Here is a 27,243-nt window from a genome sequence, read left to right as displayed (position 1 = left end):
CTTACCAGACTCTTCAAAAACCAGGCCACTGAACAGCTGACAGACATTGGAACAGGCTTTTTCAAACTAGACTATCAAAAAGCCCTCATAACGAGGTAGCCTGTTATTGCAGAAAATATTTATGCTCAAACATTAAACTACCTGGAAGACATGAACAATATTTTCCTGGTGACAAAAGAAGTATAGACCTGAAAAAAATATTCCTCCATTTCAAGCAAAATAAGAGAAAAACTGAAATATGTTTGAATTATTTTCTACACTTAAAGAAATAATAAAACAAGGGTTAAATCATCATTTGCAGGGTTGTTTAAATTTTACTGTGTCCATGAGAAATGAAGTATTGCCAAGTCCTCGCAAAGGCTGATGTTTTCCAGAAGAATTATTACAGGACTACTACAAATTCCATACAGGACACATTATCAAATGTTCTGTTTAACATCATAATTGCACTGAGCACTGCAGTGTGATGTTACAGTGATGTTATAGCAAGTGTGAGTTCCCCCGGGTGTCTTCTGACAGAGCCAACAAAGAGCTCAAGGTGCAGAGGGCTGAAAAAGAAAGTGAGGTATTTCTCATGACAGCAGGTGCACTTCTGATTCAGAGACTGAAATGACAAAAGGGCAGAAAGAAGGAGAGAAGAAATCCTTGAGGGGATTTGGAAAAAAATAGCATCACTGATACTGCAGCACTTGAGGTTGCAGACTTATCAGTCCCATTTGTAACAGTTGAATGTTCAGGTTAAGTTCAGTTTAAAGGGCTCTTGGAAAAGCAGCATTTTTATTATCCCTCAAAGAAGGTTTTCACAGACAGATTTACTGTCTGCCCCTTGTCTTCCTCTGCAAGGAGAAGGAATCTCATGTAGGACTTTGGTAAGCAACATAGAGCTGTGGGTCAGGTGCAGCTTTGCCAGGCTGTGTCAGATACGACTCTGTAAGATGAGACTAGACCTGGCACCTTCCAAGGGTCCATATGTGTCTGTCTGACTACTGAACACCATGGGAAGGGGCTGCCTTCTCCTTAGGTAACACAGCTCTTGTTGAAGTCTTCTATCACCACTGATGGCACTTTTTCAAATTAACTTGGCTTTCAGTAAAGTATCATTCTCCTCCTGATCCTATTTATCTAATTGCATTTTTGAAAAATGCTTTCTGGTTGAGCATTTGCATGACCCTACTTTTTTCTTTATTGGTACTCTTAAGAAGGCTGCCAGGTGGGCCGATGGAGCTCTGTTCTTTCAGCCATCCATGAATATTTTAGAGGAGCAATAAAACTTATTCATAGCACATTGGTTTTTCAATAAAATTATTATTAAAATTGTTAAAATTCTTGATAATTTATTTCAGCTGCTTATTTTTTCTGGCAGGTCCTTAAGAGGAAGGGAAAGAGGGGAAATATGAAACAGAAAATAGCAAGTTAAAATTAATCAAATAATATTCCTTCCAAATTTACAGTAACGAAGTGTTAGCAGTCATGCTGAAGAATTTCTCTGCACACAAAGCATCGTTCAGCTTCTCCTTATTAGATCATCTTTATGAAGCGTCCACATTATTTGTTCCCTTGAGAGCTCCTGGTATTTGCAGAATTACTTTAAATGTGTTAAATATGAATATTTTGAATTAAGTGCTTTTAAAATAGTCTTTTGAGGGACAGCTGCACAATCAGCAATTAAAGACGAAATAAGGGTTACCCATAACCATTCCACCTCCTCTTTGGCTACTCTCTGTGTTAGTTCCCAGAGTGGTTCTTGGCCCCATTTTTCCATTCAGCCTGAAGTGCAACTGAGATGTGTCTGCACAATGGATGCATGAGGGGTGGGTGGTGAGTTCTCCTGTCTGGTGTAGCTGAGCTTTAAATTCCAAGAGGTGGAGTTGATGCCTTTCTAAGAAAAATAATAAAAAACTAACTGTTTCTGTGGAAAACAGAACAAATACTTCTTTCATTTCCCCCTTAGAGCTGTGTTTTTCAGAGATATCTTTGGTAGCTGGTTACCTCTACATCCCTATTCCTAGGGAAACAAATGCAGGCAACCGCTAACAGGTCCCTCAAAGACAATGATGCTGAGTGGTTTGACTTCAAGTTGGTGGCACACTCTGCATTTACTAATTGTTGGCAACAGAGAGAGCTGAGCCCTGCCAAGGGGACCTGTCAGATAAGCCAACAGAGCTGTAACTCCCACTTTTGCTAAAAGAAAGGAATATGGCTGTCCACTGAAGTTCCTAGCAAGCTTCCTTTCATTCATTATGCTGAGGTTACAGAGAATAGTGAGTGTGATGATTCAGAAACCTTTTTTTCTTTCTTTGTTTCCTTAGTCTATGTTTAAAGGCTTGCTTTTAGTAGTTTCTTGTTTATTTTCTTTTTAAGCCTGTCCTTGGAGCCTAACCTTCCAGTGGAAGTGGTATTTAGGGAAAAGGCTACAAACTTTAAACAGACTTTTTTCAGAGGTTCATAGAGAAAGAATTTGCCTATACTGCTTCTTTTGTGGTTCTTGAGGAAAACTGAAATCTATCCTAAGCATGTAATGCAGCAGATAATTCCTGTGGAACATATAGAAGTCCAGCATGGTTAACAATTTATAGCAATTAGGGTTTAATTTGAACTTAATAAAAGGTATGGTTTTCTGTCTGTGTGGTAAGGTTATGCTTAAAGTATTTGACCCATTTTTGTAAACTGTGTATTTATTAACAGTGTATTTCATATACAGTTCTAATTGTAATCTTTTTAACAACAAAATTCTGTTGTAAAGAAGCACAAATGAGTTTTTCCTATAAAGTGCATATCTAGACTTATTCTAATTTAAACTTCAAATGTGATTTTTAAAACTGACCCTCTAAAACTTTTTATTTACCCTGATGTGTCTTGTTTCAATCTTGCTTAAATCAGTAAGCAATTAAATCCAAATATGAGGATGCACAGACAGGGTTATATAGACCTAAATGAGCTTTTAAAATGCTTTAAAATTACTTTGAGTGACTTCCCTATATAAAATCTTGTAACCTGAGTGATGTATTAAATTAAAGCTAAATCAAAGGGTAGCACATGAGAGCAGTCATATGCTCACTCTTGAGGAGTGAAGGGTTTACAAACAGATTTCTCTCGGGGAAGAAAAGCAATTGACACCCAATTAGTTAAAGCATATTCCTAAAGCTCAATGACTCGAGAGCAAATTACGGTTGTCATTGTGGATTTGTGAAGTGTGCTGAACCATGATGCATTCCTTCAGAGGGAAGTTGCTTAGACATGAAAGTATAAAAAAAACAGAGCATGTAAGAGTTCTCCATGCTTCTATAATATCTGAGCTTCAATAAAATAAATTTGTAAAGTAACCATGAAGTCAGCTGGATGCATTTTTATGGATTCCTGCTGCTTGTTACAAACCTGTTGATGACTCACCGAGCTTTGAACCGAAATGCAGTATATCAGTCCCTTCCTCCCTGCAATTGGTGGGCCCTTGGCTTTGTAGCTGTAAGCTGTCACAGAGATGGTCTGTGCCTGAGCAAAACAAAGGGAGAGAAGGGGGTTTGCTGCTTGACTAGGAAGAGGTGGGCATGTTGATCTCTGTCTCTGTCTGTCTCTGAGAAGGGCTTTTCCTCTTCAAGTGGAAGCTCAGTGCTGTGTGATAGAGATCAAGGAAACCCTCATCAGCAAGGGACCTTTTCAAACTTCATTCCTCTTTCTTTATTTGCATGTCCTTCATATGAAATAGCCCCAAGCCTGGACTTTATTATCAGTCAACCATTTTTGCATGATTATGCAAGAGGGGGAGAACAGCTGTCATTTACAAATATACATGAGTTTGGGAAATAAGCTTATTACTTTTTTCAACTCATTTAAGAAAAGCCTATTTTAATGTGGTGAAGCAGTACAGCTGTACATCAGAAAAGGCATCACCTATTCACAGCCTGCCTTAAGGTCTTGATCTAGTATGCTTCAGCAAACACAGGATCAGGCTCCCTCATAGCAATGCCCCAGCCTAATGCACCAGCCACGCACTTAGACCTGGCATCCTGTCTCTGTGTGCAATGCCCAGGGCAGCTGCCTGCCCAGGACATGGTGCTGCCAGCCCAGAACACAGTGCTGCCTGCCCACAGCATAGTGCTGCCTGCCCAGGGCACGGTGCTGCCTGCCCAGGGCACGGTGCTGCCTGCCCAAGACACGGTGCTGCCTGCCCAGGTCATGGTGCTGCCTGCCCAGGTCATGGTGCTGCCTGCCCAGGGCACGGTGCTGCCTGCCCAGGTCATGGTGCTGCCTGCCCAGGGCATGGTGCTGCCTGCCCAGGGCACGGTGCTGCCTGCCCAAGACACGGTGCTGCCTGCCCAGGTCATGGTGCTGCCTGCCCAGGTCATGGTGCTGCCTGCCCAGGGCATGGTGCTGCCTGCCCAAGACACAGTGCTGCCTGCCCAGGGCACGGTGCTGCCTGCAGGCACAGCAGCTGTGTCCCCAGGGGCACGAGGGCTGTGGCACGTCTGCAGGCATGGTGAGGCATGGGGTGAGCAGGCAGTGTCACCCATCTGCAGGTGTGGTGATGCGTGGGGTCAGCAGGCAGTGTCACCCAGGACCAGGCTCACATCACGCGGCTTGCTCGGCTTCCATCATCCTCTTGATTCAGCAGCTTCAGTGTGGTCCTGAATAAGGATGCTTTTCTCAACTGGAAGCAGAAACTACTTAGTGACAAAGTAATTAAATCACGCTGCTCATGAAAAGCCCTCACTGTTAATTTACGGTATTCGTTCGAGCTCCCAGAATACAATCATTGAAACAAAGACTGAATTGAGAACAAAAGGAGGGAGGTTCTTGAGAAATTTAAATATAAAACAAATTTTATAACAATTTGAAATGTGTCTGCTTGATTTAATTGGTTTTAAGGAACCCACTCCAAGGTTCTAGGTACATTAAGACAATTTGAGCATTTTTTGATTTTCTTTCTTTGCAAGTTTATTACTTAAGGATAGGTTAACAGTTTTTACCACAGTTATTGAGAGCCTTATGAGATAAAGGGAATCTTTATATTTTTTCTGTTTAGTGCAAGTTATGAAAACCTTGTTCTTTGTCTCCTGTAGCTGACACAGAATATAGGAAAGGGTAAGGAAAGATGAAGGTAGACTCAGCCATAAAGAAGAGAGAAATCTTAAAATAAGTATGAAATCAGGAAGTCCAACAGGAAGCTCTCACAAACTTAATGGCTGCTAACTCTACATTTTGTGATAGGGAATTGAAACTTGTATAAAGTCTTATAAAGTACAATAAAGAAAAAAAGTGTATTCACATTATCTGTTACTTATTTCAACATGAATAGTAAAAGATTTTGTTTTATTTTAGAAGATTTGTCTGTCATTGCTCTACTTTTATTCTTTTCAGGTAGTAATATTAAACTTATATTACCTATTAAACTAAATAATACTGGTATAAATTTTATTTTCATTTTCTCACTTAGTTTGACCATCTTCTCTTTGCAGGAACCTCATCCTTCTCAAATAAGACCTGAAAGTGGTCCACAAGCAGGTGGAACCAGACTTACCATCTCTGGTATAAATCTGGCCACTGGTTCCAAGAAAGATGTTCAAGTTACAGTCGGTAGCCAGCCTTGCAATGTGTACGTAGCCTGAGTAACTAAAAATACAGAGCTGTGTCCTAAAAAAGCAGCAACCTTTTCTGCCCTTTATAAATTAAACAAGTCCTTTGTCTATATCTTTGTGACTCCTCCCATGCAATGGAGTTCTGCATGCAACATTCAGACAGAAACTCACTTAGAGGCTTCGGTGGAAGGAGCAGCTATAAAAACGTCTTAAGTGGGAGAATTTAGATGTCCAATGATTTCTCCACTTTTGGCTTTCTCTGGTAGACTGGCTTCTTCAAACCCACCCATGCTTTCACTCAGTGGTTCTGTATAAAATATTAATTTTCTAGTCTCCCATGGTGTGTTCTTCTCCCTTCTTTTTCCTTTTATTATTTGTTGCCCTTGTCTTTTCTCAAAAAAAAGGAAGGACACTAAGTGTGCTGACATTGCATTGTTCCTGTGTTTGTACACTGTTCATTGTTACATCCTATATCTCTTTTGTTTAAAGCTTATGTGAACTGATGGAAATGTTATCTCCTCTCATAACTACTGTACCCAGCAAAAATAGAACTCTGGTATTTTTGTTATGGAGTATACAGTAAGAGAATACCAAACTCCATCATGTTAGTAACAGGAGATGTTTCCTCTTCTTTTTCTTCTTCAATCTAGTACCGAATTTGGAGATGAGATCATCTGCATTACTGGACGTAACAACAAGGTTGAACCTGTTCTAGTCACAATGAACTATGGGGGCACAAGAATTACTGTACCACAGCTGTTCACATACAGTGAGAATCCTACTGTCACCAAATTCCTGCCAGTAAACAGCTTCAGCAGGTAATGAAATGTTTGTCATAACTTTCTTCACAACTGGCTTAAAATATGTGTAATAGGTAATAAAAATATTAAATATAGAATTGTTTGGGATAAACTCCTATACTCTATCAATGCACAAATTTAGGTAGGTAGGGCTTGTGGTCTTAACTGCAATTGATGTTTGAAAGAATTCTGTTTACATCCAATTTTTATCCCTTTTCAAAGGTCAATATAAAAAGTGTAGCATCATGACCTAACAGAACATTAAAAATAAATTTGGCTGTGGCTTCTCTTGGTGATATTAGCACCTATCTTCTTGAATATTGTGCAATCACTTGTGTAAAACAGGATTTGTTTTTAATGTTTCCTTTTCATTTTTGGTTGGGTGACTTTGGGGCCTGGAATTTTTCTTTGGTAGATCAATAGTGATTTACCCAAAGGAATTCAAATTACTTTTTTTTTCTTCTATGTAAACTAAAGCCTATTTTTATGGATTGCTTTGAGGTTTACTATCCCTCTAAATCCATGTCACTTCAATGACTTTAATTCCCACTGGAAAATTGCATTCATTCTTCTTTTTCTTATGTGAATGTATTATTTTTTAAACAATGTGCTGCAAATAAAAGGGAATGGAGAAGCCAGGTCCCTACAGACCTGTGGAAAATATACTCCCAGCTTTGTCTCTATGTGTATATCATAGGCAGAGTGATTTTAATAGTAACATTGGAGAAGTAAAGCACACAAAGATTGGCATCAATGTACAGCCAAAAATCCTGGCAAAGCAATTTGTATTTTTTGCAATTCTGCTGTTTTAAATAGAGTTTTAAGTTGACATTGATCTTTTAAATGCTTTTGTCATCAATAGCTTTAACAGAAGTCCTTTTTGTAGGATATCGGATGTCATATAGGCGTTACATATAGGGTTTTTCAGTGGAAGCAATAGCAGTGCAGGATGAAGCAGTCTGTAGCTGTGGTAGTCTGCCGATGACTTGACTTCTTTTTTAATTCTGCCTTGCAGTGGAGGAAGAAATATTACAGTAACTGGAACTGGTTTTGAGCTCATTCAGTCTTTCTCATTGGTGATATATGCAGAGCGTCCAGAAGCAGGGAGGATGAATCAAAAAAAGGTAATTTTCTTTCTTTTCCACCGAAGGCATAATACTGGATATACAACATATAATCTGTTCAAAAACTGCATAAAAACTTTCCCACTGGACTCCACTGGGCTTGGACTGAAATAAGGTTTGAACAGATTTCTGAGTCTGTTCAGGGTGTTCCTGTGGAAGATCTTGACTTTCCTACCATCTTGCCTTACATTCACTTACACTTCACAATCTTCTGCTCTAAAATTAATTTAATTCAATATGGATAAGGATAAAATATGTATTTCAGAATTTTGAAGTGTTTGTTTTTTCTTTCTCCTTCTTCCCCCCTGCAGCCATTAGCAATTTCCCTGAAGCAGGATCTAAATCTAGACAATGCAGACTACTCAGCTTTGCACAATCAGTGCCTTTTATTTTCTGACAACTCAATGAACCAAGTCTTCTTTTCTTTTTTAGTTTGTTTTTGGTTTTTTGGTGGTTTTTGTTTTTTTTTGTTTATGTATATTCCACCTGCAACAGGTCACAAAAAGTTGTGAAAAATAGCATTAAAAAAACCCCTTCTTGCATTTCCTGTTAAGAGGATCTGACATTACCAATAGCATCAATTTCCCCTCTTCTCGTGAAGATCACAATTTAATTGATTTAGACCAAAAAGTGATCTTCCAGTAAGAACATTATAAGACTCTTGCTAAGGCTGGCTCTTCAGTGTAAGACTGTCTTGTGATCCATAAAGAGTTTGTAATGTGCATATTTTGTACTATATGCATGACTCAACTTTTAGAGTATGCCAAATTCAGCTGGATTGGGATACATTGGAACCCTATTCCTAAAGATTTTTAAGAGGAAAACTACATTTTTAGGCCATAAACTTCAAAAGGTAATTATCTTGATAATCTTGACTCCCAGGACAATCTAAAAGTCTATTTAGCATTCTTGACAGTGTTTATCAACATTTCTTACACCTCCTCTTATGTATACTCAACTCACTAGCTTAAGTCAGCATTACCTATAGCACATATTCTTTGTTAAGACTTTGCAAACTACTCAGCTTTTCTAATCTTTTGGTTTGCTTTCACTTACATGACAATATCAGAAATGTTGGGGAGAAGCTCTCTAGTTGCATTGAATCATGAAATGAGAAACAGAATTGGTGATAGAATAAATATTGAGGATCCCTATTAGTGTTGTTGCCTGTGGTTGATGTTACTGAATGGCTGAAAGTGTCAGGGTAAAAACATTTGTTGAATTGGGGATGGAGGACGGGTGAACTGAGTTGCTACTTTAAGTAGTTAAGTGACAACTGTGGAATTTTATTCCAAAATTTCACTTAATGATTGTATTGAAATTCAGTGAGGTGTTATATGGTGTAAGCAGAAAAGAATCAACCCAGGCTACTCAAAGGTACAGAAGATGATCAGTATTAAGGGTGATGTGTTAACTTCCTAATCTGAGAGGAACTTGACAGTATCATCCCAGTGGGAAAGAGCCACTCAAATTGGAAGCAATGGAAGCTGACCTGTAGCCCAAGCTTCTTCTGCAGGCAACTGCTGGAATATAGTGAATCGATGATTTATTGCCATCAACAAATTTATTTCATCTTCTTTTTCAAAAATACTTCATACTGTGTTATTTCTGCTGTATGGAGAGGATATAAATTCAGTGGTTTTGTTTCTACAGTCTAAAGTTATCAACAGTTATATACAGAAAGGAATCAGACTCTAAAATGTGCATATTCTTCTTCTTGTCTTCTTTCTTACAGTTTTATGGAAAGGATGTTACAAGGCTTAATGAAACGACAGTGGTTTTTTCTTCCCCACCAATACTGGAAGACCCAGAAAACTATAACATTACCACTGTTATTCTAATGGATCATTATAAGTTGGTTGTAAAAAATGAGAGCCACTCCTTTGCCTATGTTGCAGACCCAACTTTTGAAAACTTCACAGATGGCATCAAAAAACAAGTCAACAAACTTATTAATGCAAAGGTAAACTTGTCAAAAGTTGGTGCTTGCTCATTTTGTCCTTGAAGCATGTATGGAATTTTTCGTTCCTTTCTCAAAGCCTTAACAGATGCTTTGTGCCATACCCCAAATTCTTGGTAGAGTTCCTTACCTCTGCTGGATGATGAACATTGACAGCTCCCCTTTCCTCCCCACACCCTTTCTCAGAAAGAGTGCCTATCTTTTTTAGCTGTATTTTGGGTTTGCTGAGGATGCCCCCCTCCTGCTGAGTCTGGCATTTGCATTTGGAAATGCCCTCCCCAACAGACCTCCCAGGAACTGGAAGGGACATCTCATCTCACACCAGGAAGGAAGGGAGGGGAATCACATAATTCCCAATCTCTCTGCTGTTCTGTAAGCTGCAGTGCAAATCATATCTGCTGCTGAAAGTGATCCAAATGGAAGGTTGCAATTCAGGATTTCTTGTCCCACATGACTTTGTCATGATAACTCAGCCTTTTATTTTCTGTCTAGGGCAGTAACCTGAACAAAGCCATGACGATAGATGAGGCCCAGGCTTTTGTGGGAGATGAGCCTTGCAATATAAAAACTCTAACTGAAACGGACTTATATTGTGAGCCACCAGAAGTACAGCCTCAACCAAAGAAACGACAGAAGAGAGATACCATCAATAACCTTCCCGAATTCATTGTACGTTACCTTTTCTGTAGAATTTAGTTTCACATATCAATAACACTGTTACAGTGCCTCTTGACTGAAGTAATTTGTTCTCCAAAGTTGTTGTAGTACTGTGAAGAAACTCTTTGCAGTTCTTTCTTCCTCCAGCTTGTGCCTACTGCATAAAAGATGTCACACGTAAAGAGCAGTCTCAAGGCTGCCAAATACCTTCATTATATCGAAATTTAGAACTCTAGCCAGACAGACTGGGGATTTTTCTTCCTCAGCTGAGCAAAATTAAATTACTTCATGGAATAAAGTGCTAGTGACCCAAAGTCAGTTTAAAATATTCAGAAGTATTTCCTTTGTTTGGACATTTGAGCTAGAAATTCACTAGTGAAAATTACTAAGAATTTAGAGCACAACTGAGAAGTGGACGACCTTACATTTGCACTTCTTGAGACAAATGTCTGTTTTTATCTGATTAGGTAAAATTTGGACTCCGGGAATGGATCCTTGGAAGGGTGGAATATGATAACCGTGTGAGTGATATCCCACTGAATCTAATTTTGCCACTGGTACTTATTCCTATGATAGTAATCATTGGCATTTCTATCATCTGCTACAGGTAAGTTCTTCTAATTAGGTGCTTTTGTTTTCCTAAAGATTTCAAGGTACTACCTGATTGTTTTCAGCTCAGTCTACAGAAACTGTCTTTGTCTTTTTTATAAGCTGCAGAGTTTAGAAAAGGAGTTACAGCTGGAAATATGTATGAGCACAAATTTATTCCTCTCACGCATGCCAAATTCCTTGGTGTCAGTCAGCCCAGTCCCTCCTTTATATATAAACACAATTGGTCCCAGGCTTCCCAAGTAAACAACTGCAGACTGAGTGGCACACATACCCTTTTGAAATGGCAGCTAAAGTGGCACTTGTGGAGGAGGTAACTTATGGATAACTTATTCTGTATAAATACCCAAGAACATTTATGCTGCTTCAGTCAGCACTGTACGTTCGAGCTGGTTGTTTTTGATTAAGGGATCATTTTCATTTCTCCAGCTAATTACCTACGCACAAACTCGATCATTAATGTTGGAATTCATGCTTCATAAAGGGCCAGAATATCTGTCTGTATCTCACTTAAAACCTACTTAGTCCAATTTTAAGGTTAGTAATGAGAGCCTCATACTGTCTCTCAGGAAGGGGTGGATTTCACTCTTACGGTACATATCAATACAGCTGAAGTATGTGCTATGCAGTTCTTGTGAACCTCCATCACACCTTCTGAGTTTGATCCCAGACACCATCCTGGGTGGCTTAGAGCCAGTACAGGACATGTTGCAAGCAATCCTTGCTCAAACTGAGTTCCTGTACTTGATATATGATTGAAAGCATTTGTAGCTACTTCTTACTGGATTTTAAATTACTGGCCCAAGTCTGCTTTGAAGCACCCAGCCCATGACAGAGCCAAGTTGCTTTACATGGAATGAAGATTTTGGCCACTGTTGCTGTTTTTCTCCTCCACTTTCTTTCTGCTGTATTTTAAAAGATCAAATCCATGAAAATTTCTTCCAGTCCTTGGGCTTCCCTCTCAGAGCTGTTGCAAATTATTTACTTTTGCATTTTGTAACTTTTTTTTAATCTTACCTCTGTTCCATAAAGACGCAAGAGCCAACAAGCAGAACGAGAGTACGAAAAAATTAAATCACAACTTGAAGGCCTGGAGGAGAGTGTCAGAGACCGGTGCAAGAAGGAGTTCACAGGTATTACAGATATTTTCACTGCTGTGGGTCCTCTTCAGCAATCAAGACATGCTGGAGGAATGGTGCTAGCTCACTAGAACTGTGTTCTGGGAAGAAATAATCTATACATCTTAGTAGTCTTCATTACTGGCATTGACATAGAGCAGATATTTTGCTACTATGTGTGAGAGAAGTAAATAAAATAAAATAGGTAGCTGAGGTTATTAAAATAGCTTGATTATTTTAGTCTAAAGGAAGAACAGATTTAGAAATTGGGAGTAGAAACTAGCTGAGATTGGGGTTACTTATACCTATTAATGTAATTGGCCATTTACAGAAAGATAAGAATGTTTTGTAGTGATTAACAGTGCACATAATATTTAGCACAAATGACTGTGTGTGCAATGTATGCACATTAAAAACTGTTTTCAGAGCTGCAAAATTTATTTGCAGTCATCAGCATACAAAGGGATAATTTGGTACACTCACAGAAAAAAAATAGCATTTTGCCCTGTTCACCATGGGAAAATCTTAAGCTTGATTAGAGGAGCTAGCTAATTGTTCTGTGTAAATGTAGAGGCATCATCCCAGGGAAGGCAGCAGGACATGTGAAGGCTCAGCATTTTTGCATGTTGGACTACTCATCACAACACTTAAATTAGGCATCTGAGTGCAAACTTTGCAAATATTGGCCTAAATGATTACCATGAAATGTCACCTCATTATCTGAATTATACTTGCTGTTGGGTCATGTTGAAATAATTTCTATTAAAAAAAAATACCCACATGCTTTATTGCCACAGAGAAAACACTGTTTCATATTGACAGTGGCTAAAAAGAAAGATTGAATAAAACAGCAATTTCAGGTTAGAGTTTCACATTAATTTAAGAAGTTCAGGGTATCTTAAAGATTTCAGCCATCCTGGAAGCCTCCCTCAGTCTTGTTTTTTCTGGCATTTCTGGGACAGGATGTTCTTTACTTGTACAAGCTCGCTTTCTCTGGAAAACCAACTCCTTCCAGGTTCTGGACACAAACTAGAAGCAAATGTTTGAGTCAATCCCAAATGAGCTTCATTTCAAACTGCATTTTGAACTGTGAGAGGATCTATCAAGGTTCTCCTTCCCTCTCTTCACCTCTCCCCGGGCACTTCATACCCATTTCTGAAAGGGGAAGGTACCTTTCTCTTGCTGGGGCAAGAGTAGAGAGTTACACATTCCTACTACATGTTGGGTTGAAAGTTTTCTCTCTGCTCCACGAAGTACAAGCACTGGGGGAGTAGAATGCACATCCAAGGAGTAATCCAGTTCCTAAACTACATCCACCTTGACTTACAGTTAAATGAAAACACTGAAGTCAAAACACATTCTGGTTCCATACTGTGAAAGAGTAATGTCAACAGCACAAAGTGCAAACTCTCTAAAATACACGAGAACAAAGCCAAGGAAGGGGACAGCAGGAAGGAAGTTATAATACCACACAGAGGGAAACAAGAAGATTTTTTATCCCTCATCTTTGATGAATGCTATAAAATAAAGAGGCAAATGAATGAGCAATAAAACCCCTGAGAAAATAGGTCACTATATTAATTAACATGGTGTTCCAATCAATCAGCAGTATTGGGTAATTGGAAAGCCTTCAGCTAGAGTAGCTGCTCCAAAGGATGACTCTCTAATTTTTGTTCCTTTTAAAAACTTCAGGCTTTTGAGTCCCACAGAAATATTTCCATCATTTCAGTGAACCATTTAACCTTCTTCCTTTCTGCCATCCCCTTCCTTTCTATTAAATTAGCTTGCTTTACACTTTAAACCTCTCTTTCCTGGATTGCTGTGTTTTTAAAATAACTTTCTGTACTAACTAGGCTCAGAGGTTATAGAATATGGATTAGGGAAAAAGAAAACTTAAACCAAAGCAAGACAAAAAATATTGCAATGTCTTTTTCTAGTTCTGTACTATGATCCTACATTCATCTATATGAACTCACACAGTTACCATAAAGGTCCTTTTACAGACAGGCAGCAACAAGGAAGCCATCAGTGCTAAAGGCAGTTATCCTCAGTCACCATAGGATTAGCTGTGGTTACAGTTAATAGGATGATTGTTAAAAATAGCAAGAGAAAATGTGAGATGAAATAAGTTTTTACTGCTGAGTTGCTTTTTCACTATTACAAGGCACTCAAAGAGCTTGTGTTGCTTAAAAAACCTGCAGAATTTTTAAACTGAACCATTAAACTGCATTGCATATTGCAGATCTAATGATAGAGATGGAGGATCAGACAAATGATATCAACGAGGCTGGAATTCCGGTACTAGACTACAAAACATACACGGACAGAGTCTTCTTCTTGCCCTCCAAAGATGGAGAGAAAGATGTGATGATTACAGGAAAGCTGGATATTCCTGAGGCCAGGCGTCAGACCGTGGAGCAGGCTTTGTACCAGTTCTCCAACCTCCTCAACAGCAAATCATTTCTCATTAACGTGAGTACTGAAGTAGATGCACCTCGTCTCTTAGCTAGGAATACCTGTGGGTATGTGTGCAAGACTGCAGGCTTGCAAGCACAACTGAACAAAAATTAATAAAAATAAGTGATTTTCATGTGGTTCTGATTTCACAGTAACCACTGCAGATATGTGGCATCACAGCCAGAGCTTCATGTTGGATCTCACATTTCTGTGCCATGTCATGTAATATGGAGTTAGTCAGCATTGCAGTGCCTGTAAAAAGCAGCTATTTCCCAATCTGGCATAAAAACTGGTGTTACAAGTTTGGTTTAGCCTTTTAAGAAATGTGATCAGAGAGTGCTGATTCCATCCTGGCTCCCCGCAGGAGTCACCTGTGGACAGCCATGTATCAGAATCTCTGCCCCAATGAAGGTAGAGGCTCCTCAAGTGGCCTATTCAACAAGACTGATGAGTGCTCACAGCTGCTCTGAAGAGACTTATAATTGCTCACTCTCAAATACTGAAGCTCATTGTCACACCTAAATATAGATTTAGTCTTCTAGCTTTTTCTCTTTTTTTTTTTCCTTTTTAAACGAGGATCTAGTGTTGAGCTAGTTAATGGTAGAATTAGAGTTCATGGTAGATGAGAGCACATTTACAGGTGTACTTACATTAGTGTCTTTGTAATGTGATGTGAAAGGACTGGGAATTTGGGGGAGAGGGGAGTTAATTTTCTCTTTTAAAATTGTCATGGAACACTATTTTGCATTTAATTAAAACATCCCTTTTAGATAAGCTTTTAGATAATTATGTAAGCATTCCTTAGGTCGGTCTAGTGCATTGTATATCTAAAATCAAAATTTAGGCAACATTTTTGTATAAGTTCTTTCAAACTTCTGAAAACTTTTTGATTCAGTGCTTAGGAGATTTAATATTAAAATAATATTTCTTGTCTTCTTAGAGCAGACAAGTGTTGAGGTTCTTCAGAAACCTGTAATCTGACTTCATTTTACATCTTTTTCTTTTTCAGTTTATTCACACGCTGGAAAACCAAAGGGAGTTCTCTGCTCGAGCTAAAGTGTATTTTGCATCTTTACTGACTGTCGCTTTACATGGAAAACTAGAATACTACACTGACATCATGAGGACGCTGTTCTTAGAACTGATGGAGCAGTATGTTGTGGCCAAAAACCCAAAGCTGATGCTAAGAAGGTTTGAATGATTGTCATATTTTCTGTATGTCTCTGGCTTTCTGTAAATGTGTTTATTCTGTGATGTGACTGTGGTGAAATGCCGGCTATCTGTAAAATCAGAAATAACTTGGCCCAAGCATATTAGCAAGACAAGCCCACCAGGAGCAGCTGTGGAAGGCACCAGCAGGATGCTGGACAGGACTGCTTATTCAAATACTGCAGCATAGAAACACCTGCCTTACTTTGAAATACCACACGGAACATTTCATTTACTTTTTAATCTAACTTTATTCCAAATGATCTAGCATTTATACCACACATCACCTCCATAATGAGTACACATAATCAGCTGCATTGTGCATTCAGTGAGGGCTTGCTCTAGTGTTTTAACCCAGCTGTTATTCCCAATAAATTTCAATAGATCTTGCTCTGTGTAGTTGTAGTTTTGTAATCTGTAGGTTGTTTCCCAGTAACTGCACAACTGGGTTAAGTTTTTAGCTGTCACAGGGTAGACCAAATTTAAGATTTTGAATAAAGGATGTGTGCTTTTCAGCAGTGAGATGAAGGCACCTACTCAGGACTGATGAGCAATACAAAGCACTTATCCTAAAGCAAGTATATGCTTTCAAGACTCTATAGGGAAATCATTGCATTAGAAGACTGAATGCAGTTAAGCATGTAAAAATATTATATTTCAAGCAAGCAGTGGGGGTGTTTTTAAACCTTGTCATTAAGTGCCCTTACTATATTCAGGATTGTTGTTTTGGTATTTTTTTCAGATCTGAAACGGTTGTTGAGAGAATGTTGTCTAACTGGATGTCCATTTGTTTATATCAGTACCTTAAGGTAAGAGTTGAAGACTGTTGCCTGTGGCGGTTTTCTTTAATCAGTAATACTTTAAAAAGCTACACTGAGTATGTCTTTTGATTTTGTCTTATTTCATTCCCTTTCCTTTACATAGGACAATGCTGGGGAGCCTCTTTATAAATTGTTCAAGGCTATCAAACACCAGGTAGAAAAAGGCCCAGTGGATGCCGTGCTGAAGAAAGCAAAGTATACACTGAATGACACAGGCTTACTGGGAGATGATGTGGAGTACACACAGTTGGTAAGCAAAGCATCATTAATAGATTTTAAAATCATTTTTTATTTTAAAATTAATTCCTGTAAAGTCTGTACACGGTTTTCTAGACTACTGCGAACTGCATAAAAATTCTGGTCATGGGCAAGATTGTTGGTAGTTTGGCTGAAGAAAGTCTCCAAGCAAGAAAAAAAAATTATAAAGTATCTTCTAAAGTAAAATTCAAATTCTGCCAGTGCAGAATCCATTTCAATAAATCCTTTTCATACTTTTCAGTCGGTCTGAAAAGTGGTCAGGATGTTTGGCTCCTACCCATTTCCCATCTAAATTCATTGGCAATTGATTTTTGCAGAATTCTTGCACTGCCATTATGCCTGAACTTCAGATTTTCTCCCTTGTGATTGCCGCTAATCAGCATATTGAACAGCATTTTAGAGATCATTTTATTAATATACCAGATTGTGCTCCTCTGCAGTCCTGTGAGATGGCTCTGCAATCTCCAGAGCACTTTATGAACCTCTTTCTACATTGTTTTCTGTATGAGTCAAGATCTCCTGAACATGGGCAGCCTAACTGGCATTGAAAGTTGTTTATTTTATTCTCAGGGAAATAATTCCCTACAGTGTCTCTACAGCCAGTTCTGGAGACCTGTGTTAGTTGCTTCAAGTGGGAGGAAATGGAGATTCCTGGCAAGGGAACTCCCCCTCTGAACTCAGCCTCCCCCTGTATCTGACCACCAGTGCCATGGTCCAGTTCTTTTCTATTAAGAATTCTACTTTAAATTAATTCTGTTCATTGTCAGAAATTTTCACCCTTTTCAAATATACTCCAGAACAGAGATACACTGTCCTTTTGCAAAAATTTAAGCAGCCCACTCTTTAGCTCTTCAGGGAGTGTAAAATCTAGTTTTACTCTTTCTGACAGTCTTGCTGGTTTTCTTCAGGGCACAGTGTAGTGAACATCAAAGATGCACAGACTGTCCTTCAGAGACCAATTCATTATTTTTTTCCCTTTCTAACTTCTTTTTTATTGACATTTTAGGAGTCATTTGTAGTTGTATTCAAGTGAGAAAGATGCAGAGACATATATGCAGCATACAAAAGAAATGTAATAAAAAGCTTTATTTAGTCCTTGCTTGGGGGAGAAAAAGTCACCATTTTAGGTATTCTGAAAGGATGCTAATGGGAGGGCTGATGGAAAAAGAGTTCTGTAGAACTTGCATGAAGTCACCAGACTGTGACCTAGAGTATCTGGATAAAGAATGTGTTGGGCAAGAAGAAATTTTAAGTTTAACTGATATTTTGGGGATTAGTTTAGGTACATCTTTATAAATGCCACTCAGAGAAAACACACTGATTGGTGATGCTGGCTATAATTTCTGTTGTGTATGGAAAGCAAAACTGTACAGCATGTAAGTCTTAATGGCAATAATTCTTTATTTGCGCTGTTTCTTTTCATTAAAAAAAGAACCTGCAATTAAGCTATATGACTCAGTGTGAAGCAGAAAATTCATGAATGCAATCAGATGTGGGCACAACATGCATATTAGCTAGATACTAAACATTATAACATTGTGCAGAAGCAGTATTTGGTCCAGACTTACAGATTTCCCATCAAACAAATATTTCATGTATGTGCATGCAAGGAAGTTGATGAGATGTATGTATATGTGTACATATATATGATAAAAGATTATGGAGGGGGTACTATTGCCATTAGTTTTTAGGGTCTTTAGCATGATGATGATGTTGAACAGTTAGGGAGCATTTGTGCACCAATGTAGGTTAAAGCATGAGTTAATTCCTTCACTTCTGCCTGAAAGTGAGACAAGGTGGGTAAGTACAGCATAGAGCAGTTGTCTGCTCTCTAATTGTTCTTATTTAAAAGATGAATCTGTTTTGCATCACTGGTTACACTGACATGCTGCATACTGAACCAGCAGCAAAATCATGTCTAATTACCATAAAGCTAATAGGAAAAGGAAGGTGAAATCTCATGATTAGTTTGAGCAGTCTGTCAAGGGACAGTGCAATCATGTTTAATTTGACTGCCGTATGGCATAGCCTTTCTTCACTTTCTCAAAATACCAGCTATGCAAGTTTATTTCTGAGGTCTGATGTGATAAATTCAGGCATTGTGCTTGGCAGGACTGTATCTGAGAGCTGTAGTGCTTCACATGTGCCTGGCCTCCTAACTTACCTGACTGGCAAAAGATCCACAAGGACTCTAAGCTGTAATACTGATTCAGCTAGTGAAAGAAAGATGCTTTTCATAATATTGTATTGGGGTCTTTTTTTTTTGGGGGGGGGGAGGTTTCCCTCTGGGGAGGTATTCTGGCCATGGTTTTCTTATTTTTGTCTATATTGAAACTGACACTTATATAGCAAAACTTTTCAAAAAAATCACTCTAGATTTAGCAAATTACAGGCTTTCAAGAAATTCTCTTTAACATTAAGAAAACCATGTCAATACTATCAGAAAATAGTCATATTTAAAATGCTAGAACTAGCATAAGCTATTTAGGTGTATTCCCTGCAGCTATTAGAGTTATTAGGACAACAGTAGGCAGTAAATGAGATATTCAAATACATAAGATGATAGAAATTACTTTTATATGTACATATGTGTATATGTGTGTGTTTAATGAGCAGGAGGTAACAGGAAGTAAAGTTTGGAGAGCTGAACTGCTCACTGCTCATCAGTTGAGCCATGTTAAATTACCATATGTACAGAAGTAGTCTGCTCATCTTTAAAACCACTGCCATGAAGAAAGCATAAAGTAAGGCAAACGCACATAATATTTGAGGAGGCCAACAAAGTACACTTCAAATTATTATTGGAAACTCATGGAATTTGAGCACTGCAATACTTGGCCTTTTTATGTTTAGGATTATCAGGTTAAATGTAAAGCATGTAAGAAGTCAATGGTCCAACTGCTTTGTTCTTGTGTGTTTCTCTTTAATAAACTCCCAAGACATAGTAATATTACCATATTAGACATGACTAAATCTACTCTGTATCTTTTCTGTCTTGTCATAGTGGGAGAAATTAACTGGAATTTATGATGGCTGGTTGGCTGCATAACAGCAAAAGATCCTTCAAATACTTCCCTTGCAAATATATGTTGCTGTGCAGTAATTATTGCATGGTGAATTTCAGATACTGTTTGCATTTAAATCACCCAGAAAAACAGATTCAGAGGTAATTCAGCACTGATTAGCTATAATAACCTTGTACATTCTTTTCTTCACAGACAGTTAATGTATATGTGCAAGAGGGAGGAAATGATTCCATACCTGTGAAAGTGCTCAACTGTGATACCATATCACAAGTAAAGGAAAAGATAATAGACCAAGTCTATCGAAACCTGCCGTGTTCTCAGTGGCCAAAAGCTGACAGTGTAGTTCTTGGTATGTAGTTACTTGTGATACTATGTTGAACTGGTGAGATCTGTTGTGTGACTTTGTATTTTCTGAAAAAATGTCTGTAAGAGGATTTTATTGCTTGGTTATGGTTTGGCTTGTTGTTTGGTTTTTGGTGGGTTTTGTTTTTTGGGTTTTTTTAAAGCTCAATTCATGTTCAGCCGAATGCAAAAATACAGCATTTTGCAGCAATCAGAATATGCTTTAAAAATTAATGTTTTCTTATGAGTTAGGGCTTTTTGACTCTTAAAGTTTTGGTTAACTGTCATCAGCATTGCAAGAGCCTGTTAATGACTATTGGCACAAATGAATTCATGTCTGACAGAGTCGGTATCTCAGGTACTAATTAATGTGATAATGACAGCATGGATAATTAACTGATGGAGAAGTAATGATGCAATTTCAGAAACTGGTACTGATTTTTAGTTGCCTTAATGATGGTTATTCAAAAGAATTATAACTTACAGGAACTGCACTTTTAGGAGATGATGTACCACTTAGTCTCTGAAAAATCATCCTCCTTGAAGGCTTTCAAAATAGCTGTTCTCTTTTTGATAAAAAAAAGGAAATGGTGTTCCTTAAAAGGTCTAATAGACTCAGCATTAAAGCTCCAATTAATATTTTTTTCAATATTTTCATTACTGCATTAATCTGAAAGTAGAAGATGGAATTCTTGCACTTCAGAAAAAATCCTAGTAAATCCCCTAAAAATGTCTTTTCTATTCCATGAAATCCTACTCTGTTTTGGACCGATAGCAGATCTTACTATGTATATTTATTGAATTCTATGAGAAGGAATTTAAGTTTTTATGGAAGATAATCAGAAGTCATATGCATGGTTAGAAATAGTTCAGTCAAACTTCTGTAATAAAGGCCAAACGATTAAGCAATAAAAAACACACATTGGGGCATGTGCTACATTATTTCTTTTCATGTTCCACAATGTGTCAGTGGGTCTGTAAAACTTCCTTGGAGTAGTTATTTTTACACATGGTTAAAAACTGTTTTTTCTCACTTTAATTGCCCCTTAGAATGGCGTCCAGGTTCTACTGCACAGATCCTCTCAGACTTGGATTTAACATCCCAAAGAGATGGCAGATGGAAACGTATCAACACACTAATGCATTACAATGTAAGATGTTTCAAAAATGTTGTTCACACCTGTTGCCTGTTTTCTTGTAATAAATAAAGTCATTATTTGTTGATGGAGCAATTTCAGTGGTACATACAGGTTGCCTAGAAAAGATGATAAAGAATCAAAATTAAAACACGAATCTGGGTCTAGTCAGTAAAAGGTTTGCACTGTGAAATGCTGGGTCTAGATATTCTGCCTAAGCATTTTATATAAAAACAAAAAAGCTAAATGCCAGTACCTTGGTTTCCTCAACATTGAAGTATCCAAATCTAAATTCCATTTTGAACATTCAGCTTTTTGCTGGGCCTCATATTCATCTTTTCTTTTCTCCACGACTTCCTACCCCTGAGAATTGTCTTTGTCCTTGCTGTGCTGCTAAATAGATTTTGAGTTGGTCTGGTTTGTTCAAAAGCTCAATCAGGAGAGTAGATGTTGATGCTGTTGTACGTCTGTTTTAGGTTTCATACTGTGCACTCTACTACACACTTATCTTTCCTTTTTATACTATTTATTGCTTTCTAACAACAATTAATCCTGACTGGGAAAGAGAAAAGTTGGTTAGTTTTCTTTAAGAAAACAGACAGGTCTGATTCTTCATGATAAACCCCATTTTTGTCCAGAGGGCACCCACACCATGTTGAGGAACCACTTAAGCCTCAAAAATGCTCTTAATATTTCAGTTATCTCAGAGGAGATGTTGATGGGCTCTCTTAGAGAGTGGGAGCAGTCTGTCCTGAATTGCAGAGCCAGCTGTTCAAGAGGCCTAGGAAGGTTAGCATTTGTCATAGATTCCCTGCAACCAATCACAAGAACCCCAGTTTAGGGTTTAAGAAAGAGGTTCAGTAGCACATGGCTCTTTCAAAGAATATCTCTGTGTTTCTATTTTCAAAGGTCCGAGATGGTGCCACGCTCATCTTATCAAAAATGGGGATTTCCCAGCAGCCAGAGGATAATCAGCAAGATGTCCCAGGGGAAAGTAAGTGTCTTGTGGCTTCCCTACCTTCCAAGATGACCAGAAGTCAAAACACACATAGTGATGCTGCCGTTTTGATTTTGTTTATCAAACAGTTCCATGGAGCTAGATATTCTGCACCTGACTATGTAGGATTTATTTGTTGTGTTATCCACTGTACACTTGCAATGGTTTTCTTTGCCCACATTATAAAAATCTTAAACCCTAGGACTTTAACCATGATTGCTGTGAGTCCATACCCCAACTTAATAGAAAGCACTCATTAAATATTTCCTTCCATATTTTGTTCTTTAATCACACTACAGCTATAGTCAAACTGTACATTCCATCTTCCGAGAGCTTTATCTCTTTTTCTCTTTTCTAAAGCCTTTACTCAAGTTCCTCTTCAAATTTCTTTCACTTCTTATTAGACTGAAAATTAAATGCAGTGCTCTAGATAAACCACAGTGGAGACTAGCTCCCCTCTAGGTGACATAATGAATCTGATGTAATTTTTTGTAGCATTTCTTACAACTGTGTTGCCTTGCAAACTTATCTCTATACCTTCAGATTTTGTGTCTCCCTTTCTTTTGAGTGATGTTTCACCAGCTATGCTAACTTGTTTTTTCCCAGGGCTTTTTAGTTGACTTTGATTGTTCCATGCCTTTTGTCACTTTATTAGATTGCACCATTTTTCACAATTTCATTGCTGTTTTTGAGGTTTTCAATCCTCTGTAAGTGAGCATCAGGAATTTCCTTGTAATGTTTCTTCTCTTTCACATCACTAAAGCATCTGATGCATAATTCTTGTATTGCTGTCTTCTACAGTATGCTGGACTTCGCAACACAGAAGAAACTTGTTAGCTTGCAACCCATCTTAAAAGCTTTTACTTTTTTGTGTTAGTATTCCATCTAGACCAATTTTCTATATTTCAAAATATCTTGAGACACAATATCCATTACAGCCTTGAATGCACTCAGGTTTTTATGGCAATATTTACTTGTGAATATATGTTCTTTGTCACATGTATTTCCTTTACTGACTTCAGATGTTCAGTTTCTCTGTGGTTTTTTTTATTCTTATATTCAGTTATTTTACATGAGGTAGAATTTAGATTTATGGAACAATAACTGTTGAGGTCATTCTTCCTCCCATGAACTCATTTGATATGCTTTTCTCTCTAGCACTGATTGCAAAGGCCATTACTTCACCTAATAGTTTCATTCCTTTAAACAGATTTACTGATCTTAGATTTAATACGTTTTGAGGGCTGGGCAGTTAAACAAGTTGGAAATAATATGCCAGAAATGTACATTTTTCAAAAAGATGGGTCTCAGCTCATAGCTCTCACATACATGGCTATTTAGCAGAAAGGTTCAGACTTTCATTTGTTTTGAGTGTTGGACAGGAAATTAAGATGGGCAGAATTACTTACTGTTTACTTTTTACCCTGTCCTCCTGCATTCTTTCTTTTGTGACTTTTTTGCACTAGAAAGAAGAGTCTTCTAATGGTCATGTCTACACTGCTGCTGCTATCCTCACCCTTTTACTCCATGTGCCTGGCATAGCTGGCCAAGCAGTGACTGTTCTGTCACAGCAGGTGCCAACCCAGCATGTTAACTCAAAAAGCCATCCAGTTTAATGCAGAAGGCAGTGGAGTGCAGCCAGGCAAGGTGCTGATTCCTAGTCCCTGTTCAGTTTGGCTGCACTGGTGGCTGGGACTATGGTCACCTCACCTCTAAATAAGTGGAGTGGACTGTGAATGGAGCCTGGTGGTGCCCTTAACTTGCTTTGCTTTCTTGGTATAGAATATCAACCTTCTGTTCTGCACTACAACTCTTCATCCTCTTCACCTCTCTACCCCTGTGACAGGCAGTAGAGGACAAGATCTAGTGTTTTTCTTTTTTTCTTGGGTTAGGTTTTTTTCCGTTCCTTCTTCTCTGCAATTATATCATTCAATATGATTCAGTATGATGAATCTCTTTGAACAAGCATAATCTCTACTCCAAGGTGGATTCATTAGATGTCTGTGTGGCATACTAAATTGTAAAGGAAAAGCAGACTTCTGGGGCCAGTGCAATCACACACGGGCTCTTGTATGTTAGAGAAAAGTCTGCAGAGAATTCAGATCCCAAAGTATCAAGTGCTAACATCTTCCACCATGTTTCTTCTCTACACCTGTCTTGCACCATGGTAGTGTACAAATTTGGGATGACAGTGTTTCATGCCAAGCTACCCTGCTTTCTTTAGCACTGTAAGGTCCTCAGAGCTATCTGGTGCCAACTTGTTCTGTTGGAAAGCTATAAAATGTTACAAAGCTGGTACAAAGTAAGAGCCTGCTGTGACCATGATTTGTGAGACACTGTGTATAAAAGGGAGAGGAGAGGATCAGAGGCTTCCCCTCCCACACATACCCATTTATATGGCACAGGGATTTACAGGGTTTGAATAAACAGAAATCCTATCCTGACTATGAATGAGGCTTGTGACGAAGTGGATTTCCTTTTATTCAGTCTCATTAACTTGCACCTTTAGCATTGAGAAGTGTCAGCTGAAGCCATTGACTGTCAGCCAAAGTAGGAGGCTTTGCACCAACCGAAAATGTAAAACCATGTTCAGAGATGTTGCTCTAAATCCTGGCATTGCTTCTGTGCTGCTTTTATTCCGAGCTTTTAACAGGAAGACACTGGAAGCTGGAGATTGTGACAAATTAAATGCAGCATCTTTTGCTTCTGGAGACAATAAATGCAGTTACTAATTTGTATCAAGAAGGAGAATGGTTCCAGCAATTTCATACTAGTATTTCTATACTGAACTGCAAACCAAAACAACACATTCTGTTATTTTGGCTGTTTTTTTCATGATATTATGTTTTGAGGTGGTTTTTTTGTTTGTTTTGTTGGAGTTTTGGGGTTTTTTTTCTTTTTTAATTATGAATAAAAATAGACACAGGGTTGCACATCAGAAATACTAATTAGCAGATCAGTTAGGGCAGCCCTTCCTCCATCTCCATGGAACAGTATTCATGAGGTAGGGGAGACTGGAAGGAAGATAATTTGCTGCAGGTCACACAAGGGGAAAGGGGCTGCATTGTCTGATGTTTGCATCATGGTTCCTACCACTGTAATTAGTCAGCACAGTCAATTTTTGCCATTAACACCCCAACACCCCAATAATTATTTTATATTGGCCAATGAATAAAGAGCTCAGGGGGGAAGCATTTGACCCCCTGGACACAATCTTCTTCCTGCTTACAGCTTGATGCTTAGTGCAACTAATGAGATAAAAAGGAGGCATTTTCCCCTATCTTTTATTTTCTTCATTTCCTACTTTCCCATTGAGGAAAATATTATCTCATGAAACTGTTATTTTCTCTTAGCAACCATGTTGCTGACATGTTTTGTTGGTCCCTGAATTTCTCTTCCTCTTTCTTCCTGCTATTTATAGCAATGAAGTGAGATCTTCGGGTTGCAGAAGTTCATCTGGTTGAGCTGCAGTCTCTTGATCCTTACTTTCCTATGAAATAACTACTATCCACTAGTAGCCAATTCTGCTGTTGCTAAACAAACACAGAACAAACTCAGCTGCGTGTAAGAGCCAGTGATCTCAGTGGAAACTGCTTTAGCTGTTTCTCTTCTGTCCAAAGTTAAACTAGACCATATACCACCAGGAGGGCAAAGAGAGAATAAATTCCTTTGATTCAAAGCAGGAGTGTACCAAAGAACTGATATAAGGCTGGAATATAGTTTCTGGTCTAACTGCATGATTTGATCTGTTAATTTCCAAAAGTGAATAACAGGGATTGCAAAAGAAATTCCATACTTCATGCCCAGCAGTGGTTCTTACTGCACTGGCAGATGATTGCTATGAATGGCATCTATTGTGAAATCACAACTGCTTCAAAATAAAGTGATAGCTTTTATTTTTTCTGGCTTCATTCACATGAACTTCCAAGTTGAATTAAGGACTCTCAAAGGACAATGTAATTTAATGTGGGATTTATATTTCTTTCCTACCTTGTTAAAAAGAAGTAAATGTCCCAGAAGACTACATAACTAATGCTTTTCATGAGAATATATAAAGTAGATTCAAGCAAAAGTGTTGGCTTAGCCAGATTACTCTTAAATGTTATTTTCCCTTGTGATGTAAAATATCGAATGTACATGCAAACTGGGAAATTCAATGTAGCTGTTGAGGAACTTAGTTAATTAACCATTACGGTCAAAGTTAATGCAATTTAAAACTGATATTTTGTGCTGTAACTGGGATTCAGTTATGTTAGAGGCATATATTAAGGCATAAAACTTAGCAGAATGCAAAATTATTTGTACAATGGGGCTGAATCACAATTTTTATGGGAAAAATAACTTCCATATTTTTAAGATGTCAATGATTTAAAATGTACTGATTCAGTAACTTCCACTGGAAAAGTACCATTGATTTTAGGGACTATGCCAAGTAGATGCAAAAGTTCAGGGATTAAAGGAAGAACAAACAAAACCAGGACATTTGAAAGTGACACAGAAACCCTTTTCAAGGAATACTAATGACAAGTTAAAACAATTATATCATCTCTTTTAGAACTGTCTGTAACAGAAGCTCCTTAGGCATGGAGTTTGTCTGAACAGTAGTGTGCTGCTGAAATGCAAAACTTCATTTATGCACTGTGTGATTGTTGGTCCAAGCCCTGCACTGTGCATGGCCAAGCCCTAGAGAGCACAGCGAGGCACTGTAACCAGACAAGCTGTCATTGTCATCCAAGTGCTTACTCCTGTTTCTGCTTGATTGTAACAGACTTGATGTGAGTCAGTCCCTCTGGTTTAAACTATGAATACCGGCAAACAAATTTTTTAAAAAACTTATTATAATGTATATGAATTTGCTTCAGTCATTATCTCTGGCTTCTGGAGTTCATGTCATCTCAGTGAAGGGATGTATTTTTCCTCCACTCAGCTACAAAGTCAAGTGGTGCTTATCAAATGCTGATAAAAGGAAGGTTTGAACTGAGGTACCATACTTTGACCTCAGGAACTGGAGTAAAGATGTGAATTGTAATGGTGTTACCTAGAGAAAAGGTTGTACCAGGAGTAGGCTGCAATTTTTATTTCTGTGGTGGCTATGGGGTCAGACCTAGCTAGGATTCTATAACTTGATCATGTCTTTGAGAATTCACAAAGAAGAA

At 38.2% G+C, this 27,243-nt stretch overlaps 1 protein-coding gene across 10 annotated transcripts in view; it reads left to right on the top strand.

The window, feature by feature from the left end:
• PLXNB2 (plexin B2) overlaps positions 1–27,243 on the top strand; it is a 249,411-nt gene that overhangs the window by 210,655 nt on the left and 11,513 nt on the right. For all 10 annotated transcript variants that reach the window (XM_064422211.1, XM_064422201.1, XM_064422210.1 and 7 more), the window contains 14 exons: positions 5,454–5,590; positions 6,224–6,391; positions 7,389–7,497; positions 9,233–9,460; positions 9,950–10,126; positions 10,582–10,721; positions 11,756–11,856; positions 14,084–14,313; positions 15,308–15,489; positions 16,250–16,316; positions 16,432–16,578; positions 19,805–19,961; positions 21,005–21,105; positions 22,000–22,084. In XM_064422211.1, coding sequence (XP_064278281.1) covers positions 5,454–5,590; positions 6,224–6,391; positions 7,389–7,497; positions 9,233–9,460; positions 9,950–10,126; positions 10,582–10,721; positions 11,756–11,856; positions 14,084–14,313; positions 15,308–15,489; positions 16,250–16,316; positions 16,432–16,578; positions 19,805–19,961; positions 21,005–21,105; positions 22,000–22,084 — 2,029 coding nt within the window. The remainder of the gene's footprint in view (positions 1–5,453; positions 5,591–6,223; positions 6,392–7,388; positions 7,498–9,232; positions 9,461–9,949; positions 10,127–10,581; positions 10,722–11,755; positions 11,857–14,083; positions 14,314–15,307; positions 15,490–16,249; positions 16,317–16,431; positions 16,579–19,804; positions 19,962–21,004; positions 21,106–21,999; positions 22,085–27,243) is intronic.

The sequence above is a fragment of the Passer domesticus genome, chromosome 5, assembly GCF_036417665.1.
Source record: "Passer domesticus isolate bPasDom1 chromosome 5, bPasDom1.hap1, whole genome shotgun sequence".
Classification (NCBI taxonomy): Eukaryota; Metazoa; Chordata; class Aves; order Passeriformes; family Passeridae; genus Passer; species Passer domesticus.
This window is presented reverse-complemented; position numbering and strand designations above follow the sequence as displayed.